Source organism: Arvicola amphibius, chromosome 5, assembly GCF_903992535.2.
Source record: "Arvicola amphibius chromosome 5, mArvAmp1.2, whole genome shotgun sequence".
In the NCBI taxonomy this organism is placed as follows: Eukaryota; Metazoa; Chordata; class Mammalia; order Rodentia; family Cricetidae; genus Arvicola; species Arvicola amphibius.
Window position 1 is genome coordinate 52,894,153 of NC_052051.1, and position 23,390 is coordinate 52,917,542.

The following is a 23,390-nucleotide window of genomic DNA, read 5'->3' on the forward strand; positions in this document are numbered from 1 at the left end:
TCTGCTCTTGAGTAAGGTATTGTGTTTGTACACCTCGTTTAAAATGTAATGTATAATTAAGAAATATAGGTTAACAGATAATCATCTATACTAGTCAATCTTATTGTCATGTTAGTTAGATTTTCTAGATGTACAGAGATATATTTCAGATAGATAGGTATTGTTCAACCACTTCAAAGAGCTACAGAATATAGCATTTTAATACTTAGGACTTTTCATGACAATGAGACACATCTGTTCCTGGTAGCACCCATCTACTTCAAGAGGAAGATGGGCATTGAAGAGGCTCCTTATGGAGTTTGCTAGCCATTTGGGCAAGAAACTACTCTTGCCTGGACTGCTTGGTATTATGCTATATAAACTGGACATGCAGGACCCACAGAAAAAAATTACTGCTGAAGTTTCCTAAAGAAGGTGAGACAGTCCTTTGGGGTTCCTGCTTCATGAGTCTTCCAGACATTCTGAAGAGCACAGAAGAAAGTGACTGACAAACTGCCAAAATAGGTGGAACTGTCTTTGAAACTTCCTGCCTCATGGAAAAGTCTGCTGTACATTATGGACCTGTAGGCTGAAGATGGATGCCCCAACAGTACAGAAGGACTTTAGGTGACTATCCAGACAGAAAGATGTCTCTGTCAATTCTAGAGTTTTGGAAGTTGCTTACAATGCACTTCCTGTTTACTTAGGTAATAGTATATCTTCCTGCAGCCTTTGATGAAGTTGAAGAATTGATAGCTATAATTATAGTTTTCCTTAGTTATGATAAAAGATAGATAGAAATATTGTAACTGCAATTCTTGATACCTGTCTTGTTATATGTAATTTTACTATGTTAAAGCTAAAACCTTCCTTTTTTATTTAAACAGAAAAGGTGAGTTGATGTGGGATTCCCCTCTGTGTGCTGTGAATGCCACTGGTGAATAGCTGCTTTGAGCCTATAGCAGAGCAGGACAGAACAGAGGTAGACAGGGAAAACTAAACTGAATGCTGGGAGGAAGAAGGCAGAGTAGAGAGACACCATGGAGCTGCTGCCAGAGGCAGACATGCTGAAACCTTGCCAGTAGGTCATGCCCCTCGTGGTAAAATATAAAATAATGGAGATGGGTTAAGTCTAGATTAAGAGCTAGCTAGCAATATGCTTAACTAATTGGCCAAGCTGTGATTTAATTAATACGGTTTCTGTGTGATTATTTCGGGAGTCTGGGTGGCTGGGAAACGAACAAGTGGCCTCCTTACTATACCTGATGTACTGGGAACCAAACCTGGGTCCTCTGCAAGCAAAGTTAGAACTCTGCAGCCCATGGACTGGCAATTTGTTTTGTTTTTGTTTTTTGTTTTGTTTTGTTGTTGTTATTTTTGAGATAGGGTTTCTCTGTAGCTTTGGGGCCTGTCCTGGAACTAGCTCTTATAGACCAGGCTGGCCTCAAACTCACAGAGATCTGCCTGCCTCTGCCTCTTGAGTGCTGGAATTTTTTAAATGAGATATAAAGATCATTTAGTATACAGAGGACATGAAGAGGAACAAAATAGGAGAGGTGGTAAAACAGTCAGATGTCTGGAGTAATGTACATAAATACAAATACATACTGATGTATACAGAATAGTTCTTGACAAATAACACCGCGTGATTCTGATGTTTTATTAGATGCATAAAAAGTAGTTTTCATTTATAAAATCAAAATCAGACAAAGGTATTTGGGCATGCAACTGGTACCGCTAAAACTCACAGCGGACATATTATACATTACATTCAACATCTGCATATTTACATGTCACTCAAGACAAAGTCAACACAAAATGAACACCATACATTTCACTTCTGTATATATCTAATATTGTTTCAAAAAAAGCACAACTTTTTTCCAGCCAATTTCTATTGGTTGAAAAACACAGCAAGATTATTATAAGGTTATATGTGAAATACAGCTAAAGTTTTAGGGTTTGATCACCTATCACATTTCTGATTAACCAATGACCTTAAAATAGTGGATAATTACATATATTTTTTGTAGATTTAACTGTTTCTAGATTATGTAGATGAATGTTTTTCAAATGTGAATAAGTGTACCACATGTGTGTCTGGTGCAGGCAGAGGGCAGTTGAGGGCACTGGATCCTCTGAAATTAGAGTTACAGACAGTTGTGAGCTGCCATGTGTGTGCTAGGAAGTGAACCGGGTCCTCTGCAAGAACAGTCAGTGCTCTTAACTGCTGAGCCATTTCTCCAGCCCCTCTTTTTGATAGTTTAAAAGTCTTTAAAACTTAATTCTGAAAACATATGTGCCTTGCCATTTATTCATTAAAGATGATTTATTTTGCTATAGGTCAAAAGTTCAATTAATTAACCAGGGCTCTTATAATTTCCTGCCAGCTAAGATTTAGTTTTAAATCTGATAATATATCAAAAGCAGTAGTTAACAACTTGTTTCTTAAGTTTAAGATGAATTCCACAAATTACTGGGTAGCTCTGAAACCATTCCATCCCTTACAACTGTAGTCACTGAACAATCTATACTACCAGTTCCTTGCACCAGAATTGTCTTTAGCACTCTAAAACATCTGTGGGCTCCACATCAGAACTAGTGAGTACAAACTACGAATGTTGAATATTCTCTCAAGTTCCCAGGTGAAAAGGACACACGCTTTAGTGTGGGAAACCCTGCTGGTGGCAACTAGACCTGGGAGTGTCGTATCCTTTAAGGTACACCAGAATCACTGGAGAAAACTTTAAGCAAAACAAATAGATAGATTCACTTCAATAGACTGAGGAAAAGTGTCTAGGAACAGTATTTTAAATCACCAATACCATCAGTCAAAAATCACTGTGAAAAACAATTTACAGCCTTTGTCAGATGTCAGATACCTTATTAAAACAGTACGTTCTGTAATTTAATGACATTGTCCTGCAAGTTCTAGAGACTCCTGCTCTGGCAGTGACAGCAAGTGACTAGGGTAAGAGCCTTTCAAATAGACACATTTGTATTGTTAAACAGAAGGTCGAGAGCAGTGATTTGTGGGACTACCATTCATTCATTAAAGAAAGAAAAGGTTCTTTCAAAGTAGTTAAGCCTTTAAACTGACAAGTTTTTAGCATCTTTCATCTTTAGTGATCTCTATCACTAAAGATCTGATCTTTAGAGCCAGCATGAGATCAGAGGTAGTGACTCCAGCTTACTAAAGGTGTGACATGGAGTATAAAAGACACATTCTACTACCTACTTTGTAGTTCTGCACTGTTCATACACAGTAGGGATGGAGCCCAGTTGTGTATGAAACACTAAATGGGGAAGTATACTAATACACTTGATTTCTAACAATGAAACTTCATTTGCCGTACAGAGTAAGTCCCCACATATCACATCAAGAATATAACTGAAGGTATCTAGCAGGGAGTGGGGGGTCCCATGCTTGAGAGGCTGAGTCATGCAAGAAAACCTTAGATTTGCTTCATCAGGCAATGATATTAAAATATGAGATGCTTCATGTATGGCATTGGTGGATAAATTCAACCGCCACACATCACCACATGGAATCAGCTCAATATGTTGGAGCAGCAATAATAACTTCCTAGTGACAGCAACCTACAGCGGAGACAAAATGGTGGTGTCAAGTTGCAAATGTAAACCCATCCAGCTTTTGGAGCTTGTTGAAGGCCAAAAGCAGACATGTGTTGATTTAAATTCCACATCAATGTATTTGGCAAGTGGAGGCCTAAATAACACTGTTAATATTGGGGATTTAAAATCAAAATGAGTTCATCGGTCTCTTAAGGATCATAAAGGTCAAAGAAGTCATTGTGTGGCATACAATTGGAATGATTGCTACATTGCTTCTGGGTCTCTCTCAGTGGTGAGACTGTTGTGCACAGCATAACCATGAATACATCCAGTACACCTCTTAGCCATGGAAGTATCAGCCCATCCGGCACGTGAACTACTCCCTGTTTAAGAAGTCACTCCTTGGCAGTGTTTCAGATAACGTAACAGTAACCCTCTGGGATGTCAACAATCAGAGCTCATATGGTAGCTTTGACATTACACACAAGGCTCCAGCTTCAGGCATGTTTCTGTCCTGTCGATGAACTGCTGTTTGTAACCATAGGCCTAGATAAAAGAATCATTCTCCATGACACTTCAAGTAAGAAGCTGGTGAGAACTTTAGTGGCCGACACTCCTCTGACCTCAGTAGATTTTATGCCTGATGGAGCCACTTGGGCTATTGGATCTTCCCGTGGGAAAATATATCAGTATGACGTAAGCTGGAATCACCCATGAAAACCAGTAGAGCCCACAAGACATCTGTACAATGTAGAGCATTTCAGTATTCCACGTCTCTGGCAAAGGCAAGTCTTAATAACGGCTGCTCAAATAAGGGCACATCAGTGAACAAACGGAGTGTTCACTGTGCTGTAAGCAGCAGCAGTGGGACGGTCAGAGAAGCAACTTCCCCTTCCACTGCCACAGTTCTCCCACAGTCTGTGACGACAGCCATGGCCAAAGGAGTCATTGCTGCTCAGGATAAAGCAGACTTGTCTTCTCAAAGCATAAATAGAGATATTTTAAGGAAACAGATGGTGGAATAAGTCAAGATTTCTCCAGCTTTGATGATACTAGGGAAAGTAATTTAGGTGACATGTTCTCACCAGTCAGAGACGATGCTGTACTCAACAGAGGTGATGACGCAGGCAAAGGAGATGGCCTTGACTTTCTACTGCAGCTGAACGCAGCGTTCCCACTGAGGAAAAAATCCAGTCGCTTCCAGCCCTCTGGTATTGCACTCCAGTGCTCTTCTGTCCTCATGGGATCTCCAGGGAAGAAGAAAGTGAGAGCCATGATCTGGAAGCTGAGGCGAAGAGAACATACCTGGGGAAGAAGCAGGAGCCGAAGGACTCCTTGAAGCAGTTTGCAAAGTTGATCTCCTCTGGTACTAAACCTGGAATTCAAAATACCTCTCCATCATGTAACCAAACAAGAAATCTTGAAAAATATGAAAAGCCAAAATAGGAAACTGAAGCCCTCAGTCAATGGATCCTCAACTCCAGTTCTAAAGGTAGCGTCCTCTGTCACTGCTGGAGTAGAGAGCTGACTCTCAGAAAAAATAGTGGATATTCTTGGGACCAGTCAGCCAAAGTATCACTGACCTCAGTTCAGATCCGCTTCATTCAGAACACGATACAGGAAACCTTGGATGACTTCAGGGCGCTTGCCTTAGGACATTGCGAATTTGCAAGTGGAGATGATTAAACAGTTTCCTATACAGCTGAATGAAGTGCACTCTTTGCTGGAAAGATACTCAAGTGAATGAGGGCTTACTGGCTGAAACCGAAAGGCTATTACAAGACAACAAAAGACTACGAGCTCACTTCTGAAGACTCAGAATACCTTGTTTTTTTTATGAGTTGGGAAGTTTCTGGCAACTAAGAATGAAACAGAGTCAGTTAACAGAGTCAGTTTTGTTTTCATGGCCTTGACAATGGATTTTGCAGCAGGCACTATTCCATCTCTGTCAGACATATTTATATTTTTATAAATATAAATTTAAAACTGCACAGAATACCTTCTTCCGAATAGGGAAGTGAACAGGATCTTTATGTTCTGAATGCCTTAGCTATACACTAAGTGCCCTTTTCCTAAGAGAAGAAAATGTGTGTATAGGCTGTGTTTATGTTTTATAAATGACTCTTTTAAAACAGATATATTTTTGGTGGATAAATTGTATTCCAAATTTTTTTAGGTAGCCAGCATTCAAAACTTTGGTGTACCTTCTATTTTATGAAGAAATAATTTTAGAGCAGCGGTTGGATTTTTTTCATGCTGCTGATGAGTCATTATCTTGTTAACTGATGACATCAGGTCTGACTTATTTATTGCTCGTATGTATGATGCATGTATTTTGAAGCTCTGAGTTGTACAGATACACGGTACCTTCGACATTTCTGTTTCTGAGGGCTCCCTACTCTGGTTTCCTCCTTTAAACATGAAAAACTAAGGTTTTGGAAGATTCAAGGGCTATACATATGCTGATTGTCTAATGAACTGATGGTATGTAAAATCATGCCATAAGGCTTTAATCGCCGTGGCTCAGCTTAAAATCAATGAAAATTTATTGTAAGGTAATAAATATTGCAATACTTTTGCCATTTTTCCTCACAAGTAAAAAGCATATTTTTCTTTGTTTTATATATTAACTTTCTCTAATTATAGCATGCTACAGATAGTTTTTTTTTTATTATTAGCCTAACCATAGCATTATTTATATAGATTCATCAGGAAAAGAATTTACACATCAGCAGCAGCTGGGCATGCTCATCCGCCCGCTGTGATCCACGGTTTGATAGGGCTGGACTAGCACGGCTTCTCATCCATTAACATTCTTGTTGCCTCTTGCCCAAAGATTTCAACTGTGTACTTTGTATACACGTCTGTTGCCCAGTTTTGCTTTCTGGGATCAAAATATTTACTAAAATGTAGCTTAGTTTGCTAACTTTATGGGTTTCTAAAGTGATGGAAGGCTTAAGGATATACTTAATAAATATAAACCTATGATTAATTATTTCCAAAAGCAAAACAGGAATAAGGCTTTTCCCAGGTGACTCAGAGATGCTGGGGCCTTTTCCTAGCTGATATGGTGGCATTATGACTTGTAACAAGTTTCCTCACCTGTCACTCAAACAAGGTTAGAATGCAGAGGCACTCTGTCTATATGCTATATTTTTATCTATTAATACTTTCCTACTTCCTTTTTCAATAGGTGTAGATATTGTATATTAAAAGGGGTCTGATAAAACAATTTAGTAATTTTATGTGTATAGGTGAAGTACTTGTCATGGATTTAAACACTGAGTACAGTAAATTAATTTTTTTGTTTTCAAACCATAGAAAAAAGAGTATAACTGAAGGTATCATGCTGCCTCTTCTATATACTATTTACTAACATCCACCAACCCTGTAATTACAAATGATGTGAACAACAGCGGGTTTTACTCTACTTTAAAAAGCCCTGAGCCAGACGTGGTGGCACACACCTTTAATCTCAGCACTTGGGGATAAGAGGCAGGTGGATCCCTATGAGCCTGGTCTACAGAATGAGCTCCAGGACATCAGGGCTTTGTAGAAACCTTGTCTGAGTAAAAAAGAAAAAGCACAACATGCTCTTGCACTGGATGACTTAGTACAAGCATGCTGCCCATCAGAGCATCTGGCGGGTCCACCATCACTGCACAGCTTTAGGAATGGATGGAATCTACGTAAGCACCAGCCCTGAGAAACAGAGCATGGCTGAAGAATCTGTCTGGCATCCCCTCCCCTGACCCATATCTATCGTGCTGGTATTTCCGGGTACACACATGTCCTGTGTTCTTCACAAAGGCTCACCGGCTTTCTTCCCAGGAGATCTGTGGCCAGACAACTGGAATTTCTCTTTAAGCAATGAAAAGCAATTGCCAGAACTCAGTGCTGCAGTGCAGGAAAGGCCTGTCATCATAGGAGGAGAAACCGAAACTATAAAATCAATTCTCAAGAAGCCCAAGCACTTGTACTCATTTTGAACTAGTGTCCAGACTCCAGTAAAAACCAAAGTGTTTTCCAGTTTACAAATGACTTAAAATCAAAATAATAAATTTTAAAATTAAGCAAAAGTTGAAAATGTAAATATCAAAAACAAGACTTCTTAAGTGAAGAGAAATGAAATCACAGAGATACAGCAACCCTGGGAAGGACTTCTAACATGCCCACGGCATAAGGTACCATGCGCACCCTCTCTGTGTACAGCACTGGAGACCCAGGGAGCGCGACAGGGCAGCAAACACCGGTAGCTGGGCTGCTCATGTCCTTTTGGCTGGCTTGGCTGTCAGCTGCTTTTCCCTTTCAAATTCCTTTTCCCTCTGCTGTTCCTTTTCCAGCTCCTCTCTCTGCCTCTTCTGCTGGAGCTTAAGTGCTCTTTTCTGTAGAGAGATTGGGAGGTGAAGGAGGGGGCAGTCAAGGGTTACAGTTATGGCAGAACTTAAAAATAATAATGTTTGACTCAAGTTAATCAATACATATCAACAAAGCCCATACTTAACTTTTAAATTTATCTGGAGTAATTCAAGGCCCCCTTACTTTAGAACAACAATGAAAACTTTACTCCCAGCTCACATTAAATGTGAACTACAACTTCACATAGAGATGAGCCTGTCAGCCCAGCTACTAGCGGAGGGACCAAAAGACTTCATTTTTAAAGGGAAATAATTCAGCATGAGTTGATATCATAATGGACCCAGAAGTATAAAACGCCAAAACATGAACACTGAAGAAAAACAAAATTCCACGTAAAAAGGACATCCAAGGGTTCCCACTCACTTTTAACTTGGATGTTTTCTCATGAAGCAACAGCATCTCTTTCCTTATATTCACCAGCTTGGCATGATAGTGCTTCGCTTCTGTGAACTTAACAGAGTCAGATAAGATAGCAGGAAATGCCAAGACTGACAACTATGTCCACACTTAAACTATAGCTCATCCTTCCCGACTGGTAAACTTTAGAACCTCAATTGTGTCCATATTTTAAGTTCGATGATACCGATTTCATTGAACCATTAGCAGGATTTTGAAAACATCTGATTCAATTCAGTTAACAAAAAAAAAGTTATTAAAGATGGGTGTAATGGTGCACTCCTTAATCCTGGCACTCGGGAGGCAAAGGCTGTTAGATCTGTGTGAATCTGAAGTCAGATTGGTCTGTATAGTAAGTTCCAGGTCAGCCAGGACTTCTCTCTCTCTCTCTCTCTCTCTCTCTCTCTCTCTCTCTCTCTCTCTCTCACACACACACACACACACACACACACACACACACACGTTATTAAACATAAAACAAATTTATATTAACAAAATCATAAACAACATCTTGCTTCAAAAACATACCACATAACCCAGAAATTAAAACAGCCACTACTGCCTTTTTGAAAGAACAAGCCAGCAATGTGTCTTCCTGTCAGGAAAATGGCAGCTACGGCACAGATTCTGAGAGAATGGCCAACAAATCCAGTCATGTTTCTTGTGCTTTTGCAGTCAGAATGTCAACACAGCCACTAACGGACACACACGGTTCTCCCGGAGGTAAAGTGCACTCTGCATCACAGTCTGCAGTCAAAACGACCCTGCTGGGAGAAGCTGGAAGAGTGATGGAGGCCCAGAGAGTGGCAGAGGATGGAAAGGAACCTTACTCTCAGAAACAGAGATGAGGGATGAGAAACAGGCCTGGAGCGAGAGGGGCTGCCTCTCAGGCAGCAGTTAGTAAAGTCAGCTCACAGACCATCTATGTGCAGCTTGCAGGGCGTTCCCGTTTCCAATTCCTGTGTGAGAATTAAAACCACTCTTGGGCAAAGAGAAGAAATAAGTGAAAAAGTCAGTTCTGTCCATTCCAGAATTCTGTTCATTTGTTCAACTTTCACTCAGTCAACAAATACCCATTTGATCACAATGCCAATGCCAAGGAAAAGATGAGTGAGTGCGGCCATGTTCACCTCCTCCACAAGAAGTCAGTCAGCTGCTGAAAAGACTGCAGTCTCTGCACCAAGGCCGTCAGTGCTAGAGAACACTGGTGGCTACATAGGGAAACGATCTGATCCTCCTTTGTCACACAAAATCTGCTTTGGATGTGTAGGAACCCTTGCAAAGCCACGCCGGCAAGTGGTTCCTAATGTCCAGGAAGGGCAGGAGCAACATGACTTTGCCTATGCTAAGTCCCTTTGTTCTCCTAGGAGCATCCAGTGAAATTGAACTATCCAATTATTCATCTTTAACATGTCCATCTCACCAGGGCGTTAGAAATACTAATAATTAAATATTAACTAAGAAACCACATAACTGACCCTTCAAAAAGGACTGCACTTTCCTTAATGGTAAACACGGTGTCGCAAATGTCCCTCCCTCTGTCTTCATGTCATCATCTGGCGAGATCTTTCCACAGACAAATAAGCTGAATTCCTAATACATGTTCAGCATGTGAAAGCCAGAAACCATGGGAATCTAATAAAGCAACCAAAAGGCCCTGTGAAAAAGAAATTCTACACATGAAAGTTGGAGGATAAGATCACCAAAATGCAGAGGTGTAAAGCCTTTCTAAAATAAAATCTCGTTCTGTTACAAGCAAGAACAGACTTACCAAAGCATTGATGTCCAACATAGAATGGCATTCTTTAAATTTTGAAATCTCTTGTTCCAGTGTATCTAGCAACACAACTTGGTTCTGTCTGAAACAAAAGCACGCAGACAAAGCAAACTTTACATTCTAAGTATCGGTTCATTACAAGGAATCACATTTATCCCAGCTAACACGCAAAGCTAGAAACCCAGCTGGCAATACAGTGCCTCTCTAAGACACTTAGAATAATCTGTCAACACCGTATTTCAAAGATATATTCTGACAGCTAAGTGCACGCTTTACTTCTGTCACAATTTCAGACTTCACCAAAATAACCAGATTATTTGTAGTTATTTACTTCTGTAACAACATTCTGCATTCTCCCCCAAAACATTCTCTTTTACAGCATTCTGCTCACAAAACTCCATTTTCTCTAAAACTTGGAGCATTCCCACAAAGCCAATTAGAAGCAGAGCTTCCTGATGTGCCACCGGAAATTAGTGCAGAAGGACAGAGCTTCCCCCAGGGCAGCAGAGCAGCTGGGGGGATGGGTGGGCACGAGGAAGCACTCAGGGCCTTTCTCTCACAGCTGTGTGGCCTTGGAGAGTCACGTTTCTGCTCTTGACCTAACTCTCATTCACGCAAGAAGGCCAGACCAGACAACTGGTTTGTTAACATTTGGATTCAAATCCTATGAGGGAGGGAAGCTAACTTCCTTCCTACTCCTCTCCTGATCAAATATGATTCCAGGGTTCAGTGACACAGAAGGGTCACCTAAATGAACATTTTAAGAGAAAATATAGTGTGATTTGTTATAAAAACAAAGAGCAGTGACGAAAGGTGACTTAGCAACGAGACTGAAGGGCAATCATATGGTCACCATCAGGCTTGGGTCTGGGTACCAACAGGTCTGTTCCTTCATGTCAGACCAGGGATCAGAGAAGAGGAAGTACAGAGTGGAGAACAGAATACACAGCAGCTTGCCAAATACAGGACAGCAAACTGGAAAACAGTGGGGGGTGGTGGTAAGGGGTAAGCAATAAAAATTAAAAGCTTTATTATCAATGAAAGCCATCGGCCAGATCAAACAACAAAAAGGGACACAAATTACAAGTATCATTCATGAAGGAGATGATCATCGCTGCTGTTACGCTTTTAAAGGACAATAAACTCCAATGAGTCTGAGCACACAGCAGATTTAGATGGAGGCAACCAATTCATTCAAACACAGAGTATTCGCTTCACCTTTTACATTTAGATTATGAGTTACTCCATGAATCTCATCTTCAAAACACAGAAATGAGCAATGAGCAATCTTCCAAAAGATAAGACTGTCATACCACTGTCACATGCCACTACCAAATGACAGAAGGAACGGATTTCCGTTGGCTTACGTGAGTTCCTGGAGGGCTTGCTTCGACCTCTGCAGATCTGGTAAGTAGTGGGACAGCAGGCCTCCCACCAGCTGCTCCACAGCTTTGTCCTCTACAGCAAAGTCCTCTATCAGTCCTTCATCTGGAGACGCGTCATTCACACCTGTGCTCAAGAGAAAACCGAATTTAGGAAGCTCTAATGCTGCTGCACTGCAGGGAAGCTGGGGAGCTCAGCCAGGGAGGAGGGGGAGCCCACACAGGAGTGAAGAAAGCACACCTTGCCCAATACAGCAGTTGCTTCTTTTAAATGTGTGCCTGCTGGGCTTTCACTAAACATGGCAAAAAAAAAAAAAAAAAAAAAAAAAAAAAAAAAGGTGTCTGTTGTTTTGAGCTTTTCTTGTTTTGAAACAAGGTTTCCATGCTGGCCTAGAACTCTCAATCCCCCTGCCTCAGCCCTCTGAGCTGTGTATCACCAAACCTGGAAAAAAAGTAATTTTAAGCTGCAAGTACAGAATAAAGTCTAGAGTAAACAAACATTAGCATATTCAAATTTTACGTTATGTAAAATTTATGCTATGTTTGCCAAGGAGTCAGATTGAAGGATGAGTTAACCGTCACTGAATTAATAATTCTTGAATTAATGCATCAGTGCTTTGAAAATCATGCAGAAATAACATAAACAGAGGCTGATGAGGCAGCTCAGTGAGTCAAAGTGCTTCCCATGCGAGCCCAACCACCTGACATCCACATCCATCCCTGAAACCCACCACAGGAGGAGAGAAGCCTCCTGACAACTTTCTCTGACTTTCACAGGAACACTGAATACCCCCCCCCAACACACACACACACACACACACACACACACACACACACAAAGAAAATAAAAACTTACAGGGAGGACTGGAGAGATGGCTCAGTCATTAAAGGTTAGACTCACAACCAAATAGGGAATAAAAACGGTTGAAGAAATTATATAAACAAAAAGGCATATCTAAAAAAAGTTTTGAACACAAAAGAAACAAAAATGCAGGGCATTTTTTGCTCAGTATATTTACATATTAAAGGGGGTTGTTTGTCATTTATTAAGATTCAGCACCTTCTGTGAACCAGGGTCAATACTAGGAAAGTCAGTGGGGAAATAGGGACGCAGAACCTGGGCCTACTAACACAAGTTCAGTGATGTGTGATGACCCAATTCAGAGGAAAAAAAAACATTCAGTACCTTAACTTGCTATAGGAAATAGTGTATTCTAATCATGTTATGGGCTAATCTAGACCCGATGCCAGGAATGATGGCTCATCCTTTTCCAGGCATCCAAATATCTAAGATAAATACCCATCAATTACTATTTCCAGGAAAAAGGTACAGAGCCGTTTCAAAGTGGGGGTCAATGAATGTTTGTAAGGTTTTTACAATCACTGATATTGAATGAGAAAAAGGTAAAATGTTCACTTCACTAAAATTGTATCCCAAAAAGCATTTCATAATTAACATTAAGCTCGGGAACATCTGTCATCAATTATAGTCTAGTAACAACCGTTACCATCAAATTAAGATGGGACTGGAGAGGTGACTCAGTGGTTAGGAGCACTGGATGCTCTTACAGAGAACCACATGGCAGCTCACAACCATCTATAATTCCAACATCCTCTCTGGATTCCAAGGTCACCAGGCTAACACATAGTACATATGCATACATATAGGAAAATCACACACAGAAAATGAAAATAAAAAATTCTTTTAAAAATCAAATTAGAAGACTTTCTAGAGTGTTTCTAGAGTGTTTCACACACTAATGAGAACTACAGTTCTCAGCGTGCTCGTCACAGATTTAAATTCAGAAAAGGCTGAGGAAAACAAGCTCTCATAGTCAATCTTTTAGAAAATCAAGATAAAATTGTACAATTTTAATTTTAACCCTAAAAACACAAACTAGAATTTTCAAAACTGCAAGGCAGAATTCAAATGGGAAAGAGTAAACAGAAACCGAAACACTCCAACCAAAAATGGAATAGCAAAGAGGAAGACTTACCCAACAAGGGTATTTTAAGATGTAACGACAAATTCACCTACACACACACACACACACACACACACTTTAACTCTAACTCATGGGCCTCCTTTTTCCGTTCTAACTATACTTACTCATTAGGTAGGTTTCAGTTAATGTTTTTATACATATTTAGTTGCTAAGTTCCAAGTACTTCATTGTAGAAGACTAGAAAAAAAGAGGGGTCCTTACCAGATTCACAGAATGAACATTTGCTGAACACGTACCATGTTTAATTTTTTAGTCATAACAATAAATAAGGTAAATCCTCCTCCCTGGTAGGCACAATACAGGGGAGTATGCAAAGTCATTACCAGAAGAACTGTTACGGAGTCTGAGATGATTTCTAAAGGTAGTCTGGGGGGCTGAAGAGATGGCTCGGCAGTTAAGAGCATTGCCTGCTCTTACAAAGGTCCTGAGTTCAATTCCCGGCAACCACATGGTGGCTCACAACCATCTGTAATGAGATCTGGTGCCCTCTTCTGGCCTGCAGGCATATACGCAGACAGAATATTGTATACATAATAAATAAATAAATATTTAAAAAAAATAAAATAAAGGTAGTCTGGGTGTTGAAAACACTGAATGCCTTCATTTCCATTCCTTTTGTTCTCTTTATTAATCACTGTAAAAACTTAGAAGAGCACAACGGGGGGGGGGGGGAACAGTCCTTCTAATGGCCTAACTCCAACGAAGTCACTCTGTAGGACTGTGACACAGACATCTAGAAACTGCCTTTACCCAGCCATGCACAGGGTCTTTTCATCATAATTAAACATGCTATTCTGAAGGTCTTCTATTTTTTGTTTTGTTTTGTTTTGTTTTGAGACAAAGTCTTGCCACACAGCCCGAGCTGGCCTTGATCCTCCTACCTCAGCTTCCCAAAAGAAGGCATGGGCCGCCACACGTGGCAATTTTTAAATACCTCCTAGAGACATTTCTACAGCAATGTATATGGATCTACTCGGTTCTTCTTAGCAGAACAAAATTCTATAGTAGTCGACCCAATCTCCTGTGTATAGATCACATTATTTTCCCTTTTTGCTATTTCAAACAGTGAAAATGTTTGTGATCTTCTAGCTGCTAGGAAGCTACAGTGATATTCCTAGCTAATCTTTGCATGTTCCTGTTTCCATGGAATAAATTCTTAGAAAACAGCTGGGCAAAACATCTGTGCAATCTTTGACGTTGCAAAAACCTCCTAAAAGATAGCACCAACTTTCACCAACCACCACTTCCAAATGGATACAAATCTGAGTGGAAGGGATGCAACACTGTTAGGAGAAAAAAAATGAGAAAAAAATGGGAATAAAATGTGTCTGAATCATGGGCGCACACACAGCATAGCAACAGTAAACTGTTAACATATACCATACATCCAGCCTATAAGGATTCCTGTGTGTCAATTTTATGGATCTAAACTTAGTAAGTGGTAAGAAGCCATTTAAGGATTCTAAGCAAGGGAATGACAGGACTGGAGCTTTGTAGGAGCAGTACTGTAACAACAGGACAACACTGGAAGAATAAGACTATAGGTGAACTAGCTTTAGAACCAGTGGCTCCAGGTGCCAACACAGAACCCTCTGCACTAAGGAGAGGGAAGTCAAAAGAAGAGCTGAACGCAGTTTCAAAGTTTCATGTGAGTAACCTCACGCCATTAACAGAAGATGGGGCACCTGAGGCTAGGGAGCCAGCTCTGCGGAAGAGCGCTTGTCTAGATCAATCTGCAGCGCCTATCCGTCTCTCGCCCGCTCTCTAACATAGGCTTTAATTTATATTCATGCTGTTTGTGAGTTCTGTGCAAAACCATGAATGGCCCAAGCTGCAAGTAGATACTACAGTATATTTGCAGACATAATTGAACAAGCCAGGAAAACACGTCAAGAAAAGCAGGGTCAGAAAATGCTGAGAGTGATTTGTAGCTTCCGATTTCTGGAACCAAGAAATTATTTAAGGGTCCGACAAGCCTTCCTCATCTAGGGTCCCTCATATGAACCAAAGCGCACAGAAAATGCTTTGAATGGTGATAGTCTCAATCTCACAAAGACAATGGTGTACAGGAATAGTGTCCATCTGGCTGTACAGTAAATTAATGGATGCGTTCGAGCACTGATGTTTATATCTCTCCTGGAACTGCTGGGACGGCTGCTGGAGTAAGTAATGATGGGTGCCGCGTAAAATAATGACACCAAGTAAGTCAGACTATTTCATGAGTAGCCAATATTGGACAGTTCTCTGAAAATCGACCTTCTTTCTGACAAACTCATCCCTAATCACTGACCCTATGACACATAGTCAAAAAACAACACAAACTTAAAATTCTCAAAACCGACCGCACCCAACAGTGGGGACCAAGGTTTCCACCCCCCCCCCCCCCCCCGTCCCGGCCCAGGTGGGCAGTCGCCCCGCAGAACAGCCGTACCCAGCGTGGGCTCGCCGGCCTCCAGGCTGCCGGAGGTTCCGGTCAGGACCCCGTCCGGGGGCGGCGGCACAGGAACATTCATGTCCCCGCTCTGTGGGCCGCTTAAGGCGAGCTGCGTGCAGGTAAGAAGTCAGACGCCAGAAATAGGAACCTAGCCGATTCCAGCTCGTTGCCGGTCAAAAGCCGCGGTGCACACGGAAGTGACGAGTGCGGAAGGCATCGCTCGTTCCAGCCAGTCAGGAAAGCCCGCCCCCTCGCGTCAGCGCGGTGGACACAGAGGTGCGCGTGCGGGTTAAGTTTCGCAGAGGGCGGACGGTGATAACCGGAAAAACGGACCCGATGTGTAGCCCCAACCCGGTGTAGCTTTTTAGTGTTGTGTCCGACTTAAGCAGAAGTCTTAAGAACGTGAACCACTGAATTATTCAGGCCTGTGAGTTTGAGCGTTGCTTAGAATCTCTTCCAGTTGCTTGCAGACGACGTAGGCTTTGTTAGTATCAATTGAACAAATTAATCCAAATGACCAAAAGCACCTGCTGAGATCCTGCGGGACGACATCGTGAGTTCTGACGGAAAGCACAGGGATGTGGACTGACTCAGCTCCACAACAAATGTAATGGTCCTCTACCGTTTTCTAGACTCACCTCTAGTAGCCTCTAATATTACTCCGCAAATTACCTGTTCAATTTTCTCTGCTGGAGCCAAAGCCATCTTTAAGAACAATAAGATAATAATAAAACAACGTCACGCCTCGGGAATGCACTGGCTCCCGATTGCCCTCGTCAGTATGTTCACAGTTTCTTTTTAGCCATTTTTCAGTTAAAGAGTAGCACCTCCTTACTTTCTGAAGGGAGGATGTCCACAGCCTAATCCCAGAGACCTCTAAATCTTTAGGGGGGAAAAAGCCCAAGATCGGGCCACAAAAATCCCTCCAATCCCAGACCAACCCCTGGAAACCTCTACCACAACCTCCTATATAAAGCCTGCCTTCTGTTCAGCTCTTTGCTGCTTCTCACCCAAGCAGAGGCAGCCACCCTCTTGTGTCCCGCCCAATAAATACCTTGTGTGAGGTTTGTTGTGTGGTGTGGCTTTGTGGTATTCTTAGGTTCCTGGCTGCCAGGATACCTCCTCTTAGGGCTGTAACATGTCCATTAGGGAAACCTTTCCCCTTGGAACTGTCACACTTCAGTAATGATTAGTGTTGTCCTACCAATAGAGAAGCAGTGTGCCACCCTTTAAACTACACGCATCCTTCATCTGTGCAGTGGGCTTGCTCCTGCTCTGAACTAGAATACTGTTTTCAAAGGCCTATCCCCCTTTCGAGGTGCTCTAAAATAATATCGTTACTTTTTTATTGTTTTGTTTTATGAGGTAATACGTTGTGCAGCCTAGGCTGGCCTCAGACCCAATATGTAATTAAGGTTGGCCTTGAATTCCTGATCCTCATGCCTCTCCCCACCAGGGAAGTGTTCTGATTACTTACACACTCAAGACGTACCTTTACTTTAGAAGCTGTTCATTATCCCACTTCCTCCTTTCATTCAGAAGTTACGGTCTAACGTTTCATAACTCCAAGCATCCCCCTGCTCTTTAGCACTTGCTTCCTTCCTGCATTAGCCATTGCATGTTTTCTTCTCTTGAATTAGGAATGACAAACAAAAACTCTTATTCACAGAGAACCAAAATAATCCTAAGTAAACTGGCTAATTGGTGAACTATTGATGCCCTAGCCTATAATTCCAAATACAAATTGGAATTATGTGACATGGCACCTGATATGTCACATGACCTGGCAACCTAACTTAATTGTGAGTTTTATGTCCCAACAGTGCAGTAGGGCCCTTTGGGATAGAGCCATATCCTGTGAGTTGTCATTAGCTGCTCCGTCTCTCAACACAGTATTAGGTATATCTCACGGATGTTTAAATATTGGTTATTTAAATTGAATGGGTGAAAGAAGCAGTTGCATCCTGCCTGTCCTTATGATTTGTTTTGCTCTAAGCAGAATTCCTGTTGGAAATTTTAATATTATTTTCCAACCTAAACAAACAAGGTGTTTATCCTGACTCATCTTGCTTTTATCTCTGAGCTTTTCCTTCTTTTGCTCTTACAGATGGCAGTTCAATGTGCCACTTCCTTGTTAAGGACCCTCTGCGTGTGGCACAGAGCTCAAAAGCAAAATGCTGGAATTTGGTACAAAGAACAAGACAGTTTGAGTTGCATATGTCTTTTGAGGTGTCCTTAGTTTTCTCATTTCATCCCACAGACCCAGGGTCCACACTCCAAATACCCTAATGTAATACTTCTTAGGATTAAACTAGGTACCTTAGAGGATATACTAAAAACAGAACTCTGGTTCCTGTCCACCAGAAACATTGTTATGTACCAAATTCCATAGGCTACATTAGAGTTTGTCTTGATGTTACAGAGTCTGTGAGTTTAGAAAATGTTTAGCAGTGTTCTGTATTGTCCAGACAATGATCTATAATAAGCAAACTCTGGGTTTTGAGTGAATGCTTAGTAAGTATATAGGAAGCCAAAGTAAAAGAATAAATAGCAAGTGGATGGGTTGGATGGATGGATAAATAGCGAAACATAAATTAGTAGCTCAGAGCAGCCAGCAGAAAGAAACTCACTGTGGCAGCCCCGTTACGGCAACCGGCTGAAGTTCCCTAGTGAGAGTCTCTGGCATGGTGGAATTGCCCATTAGGTAAAGCCTCCATATAAAGGAATAATTAGCCACAGATAGAAGTAACATCAAATTGGGAGCTCGCAACATCCAGCGGAAATGAACTGGGGAGGCTGAGGTGGTCAGCTGAAGTTGCTGATATACATTCTCTCAGTGGATGAGCTCCCATGGCTGAACTTCTGACTTCCCATTCCCACTGCAGGCTCTCTTATAGCATGGGATAAACAGTGGTGATCTTTGCTCTGTTGATGTTCTCAAGGACAGAGTTAGACAAGCCAGCCTATATCCAGACAAGGGGCCTTGGAAAATATGTGCTTGATTCTGAAACGGGGGAGGGTCAACCAAACATAATCTTCACTTCCAGAGAGTTTCTTAGTGAGCACATGAAAGTTTACCCATATAATGCACATGGCTCCATCATAGTGTCCTTATTCCCTTGCCGTGAATATTCTCAGGACTCTTCTCAAATCTCCCACCACCCCCAATCCCTGATGCTCATCAAGAGTGACGGTTGATCAGAGATATAAACCTAGCTGGATTCAGATGCACCTAGACTTCTCAAGCACACCTCTGGGTGCGCCCGTGAGGGTGTTTCCAGACCAGCTTCACTGGAGTGAGAGCAGACGTTCCCTGGATGCAGGCAAGACCTTCTATGGGCCAGGAGCCAAAATGGACTGCTAGGAATGCAGGAAAAAGCCTAGCAGCAGGGTATTCTGTCTGTTTTCTGGCTATAACTGCAGGTATGGACTGCTCTGCTCACTGCACACTCCCTGCTGTAATGGACTGAAACGCCTGAACCCAGGATTGACCATGTAAACCAAAGCTTCTCAAAATGTGAGCCCTTTAAAAAAATAAAATGACCCATTCCCCTGGGCTCCATATTCTGGCCTACAACTCCAGTTGCTTTACAGGAAGGACCCCAGGCAACATACCACCCACCAACTAACACTCCTTAAAGCCTGCCCAGCAGTCCTAGACCACACCCTCTCCCCCAGGCTCCAAATCCAGCCCACAACTTTGGCAGAAGACTTGTGCTTTAGCCCAAGGCCAGAATGGTTCTAAAGACCCCAGGTAAGACTCTGCCCACCACCCACTAACACTCCTAAAATTCCACCCAACATCCCCCAACAGTACCCCTTCCCTAGGCTTCTATCCCAGTACACAACTCCAGCTGCTTTACGCTGCTTTCCCAAAGGCCAGGCTGGTCCTAGGGACCCAGGTAACACACCACCCACTGCCAATTAACACTCCCTAAAGCTGGCCCAACAACCTTCAACTGCATCCCATTCCCTGAGCCCCATATCCCAACCCAAAACTTCAGCAGAAAACTTCTGCCGTACTGTAGGCCACCCCGTTACTAGGGATCCCAGAGACCAAGTAGATACCCAGGACCCCAGAGGCCACACAGGAGCTGCAGAGGCAAAGTTGGCGTTCAAAACCCCAGTGGTGACACCCTAGTGGACCTGAAGACTCACCAGCGCCAGAACCCCTGGCTACTTAGACCAGAGGACAAGAAAGGAAACAGAAACCAAGAAACAAAACAATGACAAACTCAGGAATCAACACTTAGACCTATAATCATCCCAAAACCAGATGCCTAAACATCAGTATAAGAACACAATCAACAGAAAGGGCAATATGTCACCACCAGAGCCCAGTAAATGAGGCTTAATAATGTTAATACCATACCCATTACTTGCTATAGCTCTTATGAGAATCAAGTATTGAAGGAAATATATGGAACATATAAACTATACAGCAATATTGTAAACGACAGTCTCTACCTAAACATTGTCTATACCATAAGAGTTACTGGTGTGGTTAGTGCTGTGTAATCAGGTGCTCACCAAGTTTATTATGAGCTCTCAAGTGAGCTCTCTGTCTTGAGCTTATTAAACAAATGCCATTGTTGGGATGAGAGAGTCCAAATGATTTAAATGAGCATCAGAAGATTGCAATCCTGCCTTTCTATGAATTGACTTACTTTGTATGAATCAGTCTTATACAATAACCTGGCTTGGGGGATAACTCCCCACTGGCTAAGCTGACCAATGAGGCTCTAGCCCCGCAGAGGTACAAGGTCAAACCATGGAGGATGGAGAAGCCCCCTTAGGCCACAGCCTCCTTACACTACACTCACTCTGCTGCTGGTTTTCTTTTCTCTTCTGTGCATGGCCACCTTGTCTATGAGAGTAACAAGAGTTCTAACTGCTGAGCCATCTCTCCAGCCTCCCATGGCGTCCTGGATGAGAAAGCAAAACGTCTCATTTACTTTTTAAAATTCTCATATTTTTTTCTTTTTCAAAAAATTATAATTCTGACAGTAAATCAATATTCACAATACGGAGTGACAGTCATATAGTGAAATATCTGTTTTAAGAATGTTGGTGAGAACAGTAGTAATGTTCATTTATTCAAATGACTTTGCTCAAATGGTGCTGATTTTTCTGCTGTGGGTTTTTCACAAACTCATTTGTTAATCTTGTGTGTAGATACCAAAGCATCTTTCTTACTGATCCGCTCTTCTTCTGTGTTCTACAGAAATGTTGACTTAATGACTATGGGCATCGTCAATTATTCCATCACTTAGATTTCCTTTGGGGATACATTTATATAAATTAGCTGTGCTATCTCAATCCCACCTCATTTAAAACTGCTAAAAGAAATAAGCCCTTATTTCCTACTTACTATTCAATGTGCTTTAGTTACCACGCAGGAAAATTTACAAATATACATCAGACCACAAGGTGGAGCCCTAACTGTGCAGGCAGCAGTTCTGTTACTGGATGGAGCTGGCGATAGGAGAAGGGGAGGGGGTGTGACAAACTGGCAGGTGGAAAATGGAGGCTTTCGCCCTAATTTCTTCGTTCCACAGACCTCAAGTCTAAAATCTGGTGTGGGGTCTCCGGGGAGCCTAGTTGCAACCACAGTCAGGTGAGCACTGCAATGGTCACTGGGTTTTATAATAAAATCCTGAAAGTCTACTGGTTAGGAGGTCACATGATGGATGTGCCTTCGTGTTTGCTTTCATTCTTTTCAGTCATGGATGACCACATCCATTGATTATTTTGAGAGTGAGACAGAGGAAAACAAAGTAAACCACAGACTTATTAGCACTAGTGGGAGCTAACCCATTCATGGGCTTCACTAACAGACTTACTAGAGCTAGGGGAGATAAACCATTCATGGGCTTCACTAACAGACTTACTAGAGCTAGTGGGAGCTAACCCATTCATGGGCTTCACTAACAGACTTACTAGAGCTAGGGGAGATAAACCATTCATGGGTTTCACTAACAGACTTACTAGAGCTAGGGGAGATAAACCATTCATGGGTTTCACTAACAGACTTACTAGAGCTAGGGGAGATAAACCATTCATGGGCTTCACTGACAGACTTACTAGCACTAGGGGAAGCTAACCTATTCATGGGCTTCACTAACAGACTTACTAGTACCGAGTGTGAGTTAGCCCACTTACATTCCATCCCCCACTGGCAGTTTGTTTCATCACATATGAGGAGAAGGCAGAGAAGCTTCTACTGCTAGACAGGGATGTAACAAGGGAGTCTCGGTGTGAAGTACAAAGAGACCTGCCAATCGAAACAATTAGAGGACAAGTGCTCTGTGTTTATAACGTCTTATGCCATTGGTCCCCTTTTATATTTTGTTTAAGTCTGTCCTTGGGGAGGACATCTTCCCACCCAAACAGTGCATCCCACGGCACACATAAGACCAACCCAGTAAGAGTGTCCCCCAAACCATGACTTAAACCATCCACTTAAGCTAAAAGTGGAGTCAACAGCTATGTCCTTGTCTTGGATGTGTATTCCCTACTGGACCAAAAAGACATTTTTTTCTGAGTTGTCTAGAATATACACATAACATTCAGTTTCAGTATAGTCACTGCAATAATCATGGTTCCCTAGAGAAACAGAACTTATAGAATGAATTTCTCTTTCAGAGAGACAGAGACAGAGACAGAGGGGAAGATTTCTTAGAATGACTTACCAGCTGTGGGCCACCTAACCCAACATGGGCTGGCTGGAAATGGAAAGTCCAAGAACCCAGTAGTTGCTCAGTCTATGAGGCTGAATGCCTCAGCTGGTCTTCAGTAGATGCTGGAAGCCCAAAGAAGTAGGCTCTGAAGCTGTGAAAGAATGGACTTGCTAGCAAGCCAAGAGCAAGTAGGCAAAGAGCAAAAACTCACTTCTCCCATGTCCTTATAGAGGCTGCCAGCAGAAGATGTGGCCCGGATTAGAGGTGGGTTTTCCCAGATCAAATAATCTGTATTAAAGGTACAATGTCATCCTTAGAAGTGGCTCTTCCACACTTTAAGTAAACAAAGCTCCCTCACAGGTGTGCCCTCCATCTTGGGGTTCTAGTTAATTCCAGGTGTAGTCAAGTTGACAACCAAGAATAGCCATCACAGTCACACATGTCCCTCCTTGAGCCGCAGTTGTAATGCCTAATGCCGTTCAGTTTTGGAGAACAGCTCTCCTCATTATGCTTCTTTCCTCTTGATTACATCCCTTGAGTGCTGTCATTTAGGGCATTATGGGTAAAATTGGTTAGATGTGAAGGACAAATCTCGATAAATTTTTATGTACAAAAAAAGGATGAAAAGAGCTTAGTCATTTGCGCAGGGTCCTGTCGGTATGGAAGGTGGTTGTTCCAGTCAAACAAACCAGAAGAAGACAGCGAGTTGTGCACTCCCATTCATATTCAGCTGTTTATCTG

At 42.0% G+C, this 23,390-nt stretch overlaps 1 protein-coding gene and 1 pseudogene across 2 annotated transcripts; one reads left to right on the plus strand and one right to left on the minus strand.

Moving 5' to 3' along the window:
- Positions 1-1,620: 1,620 nt before the first annotated feature.
- On the minus strand, positions 1,621-16,148 carry Bloc1s6 (biogenesis of lysosomal organelles complex 1 subunit 6). 2 transcript variants are annotated; one of them, XR_005285460.1, is made up of 6 exons: positions 15,967-16,148; positions 11,515-11,656; positions 10,142-10,229; positions 8,338-8,424; positions 7,753-7,940; positions 1,621-7,470 (listed from the first exon to the last, which is right to left on the minus strand). XR_005285460.1 is itself a non-coding variant. In XM_038330839.1 (5 exons), the coding sequence occupies exons 1-5, from the start codon at positions 16,046-16,048 to the stop codon at positions 7,821-7,823; spliced, it is 519 nt and encodes a 172-aa protein (XP_038186767.1). In that variant the 5' UTR covers positions 16,049-16,148; the 3' UTR covers positions 1,621-7,820. The 2 variants fall into 2 exon arrangements, 1 of the variants encoding a protein (XP_038186767.1); XM_038330839.1 differs by having other exon boundaries at positions 1,621-7,940.
- Positions 3,422-5,366, plus strand: LOC119814787 (annotated as a pseudogene).
- Positions 16,149-23,390: the final 7,242 nt, after the last annotated feature.

Excerpts from the sequence above, each read along its gene's own strand:
- Bloc1s6 (XM_038330839.1), bottom strand. The coding sequence starts at position 16,048 with ATGAATGTTCCTGTGCCGCCGCCCCCGGACGGGGTCCTGACCGGAACC. Across the intron at positions 11,657-15,966 it reads GGCCGGCGAGCCCACGCTGG|GTGTGAATGACGCGTCTCCA; the intron begins GTACGGCTGTTC and ends TCTTGAGCACAG. Across the intron at positions 8,425-10,141 it reads TGTTGGACATCAATGCTTTG|TTCACAGAAGCGAAGCACTA; the intron begins GTAAGTCTGTTC and ends GACTCTGTTAAG.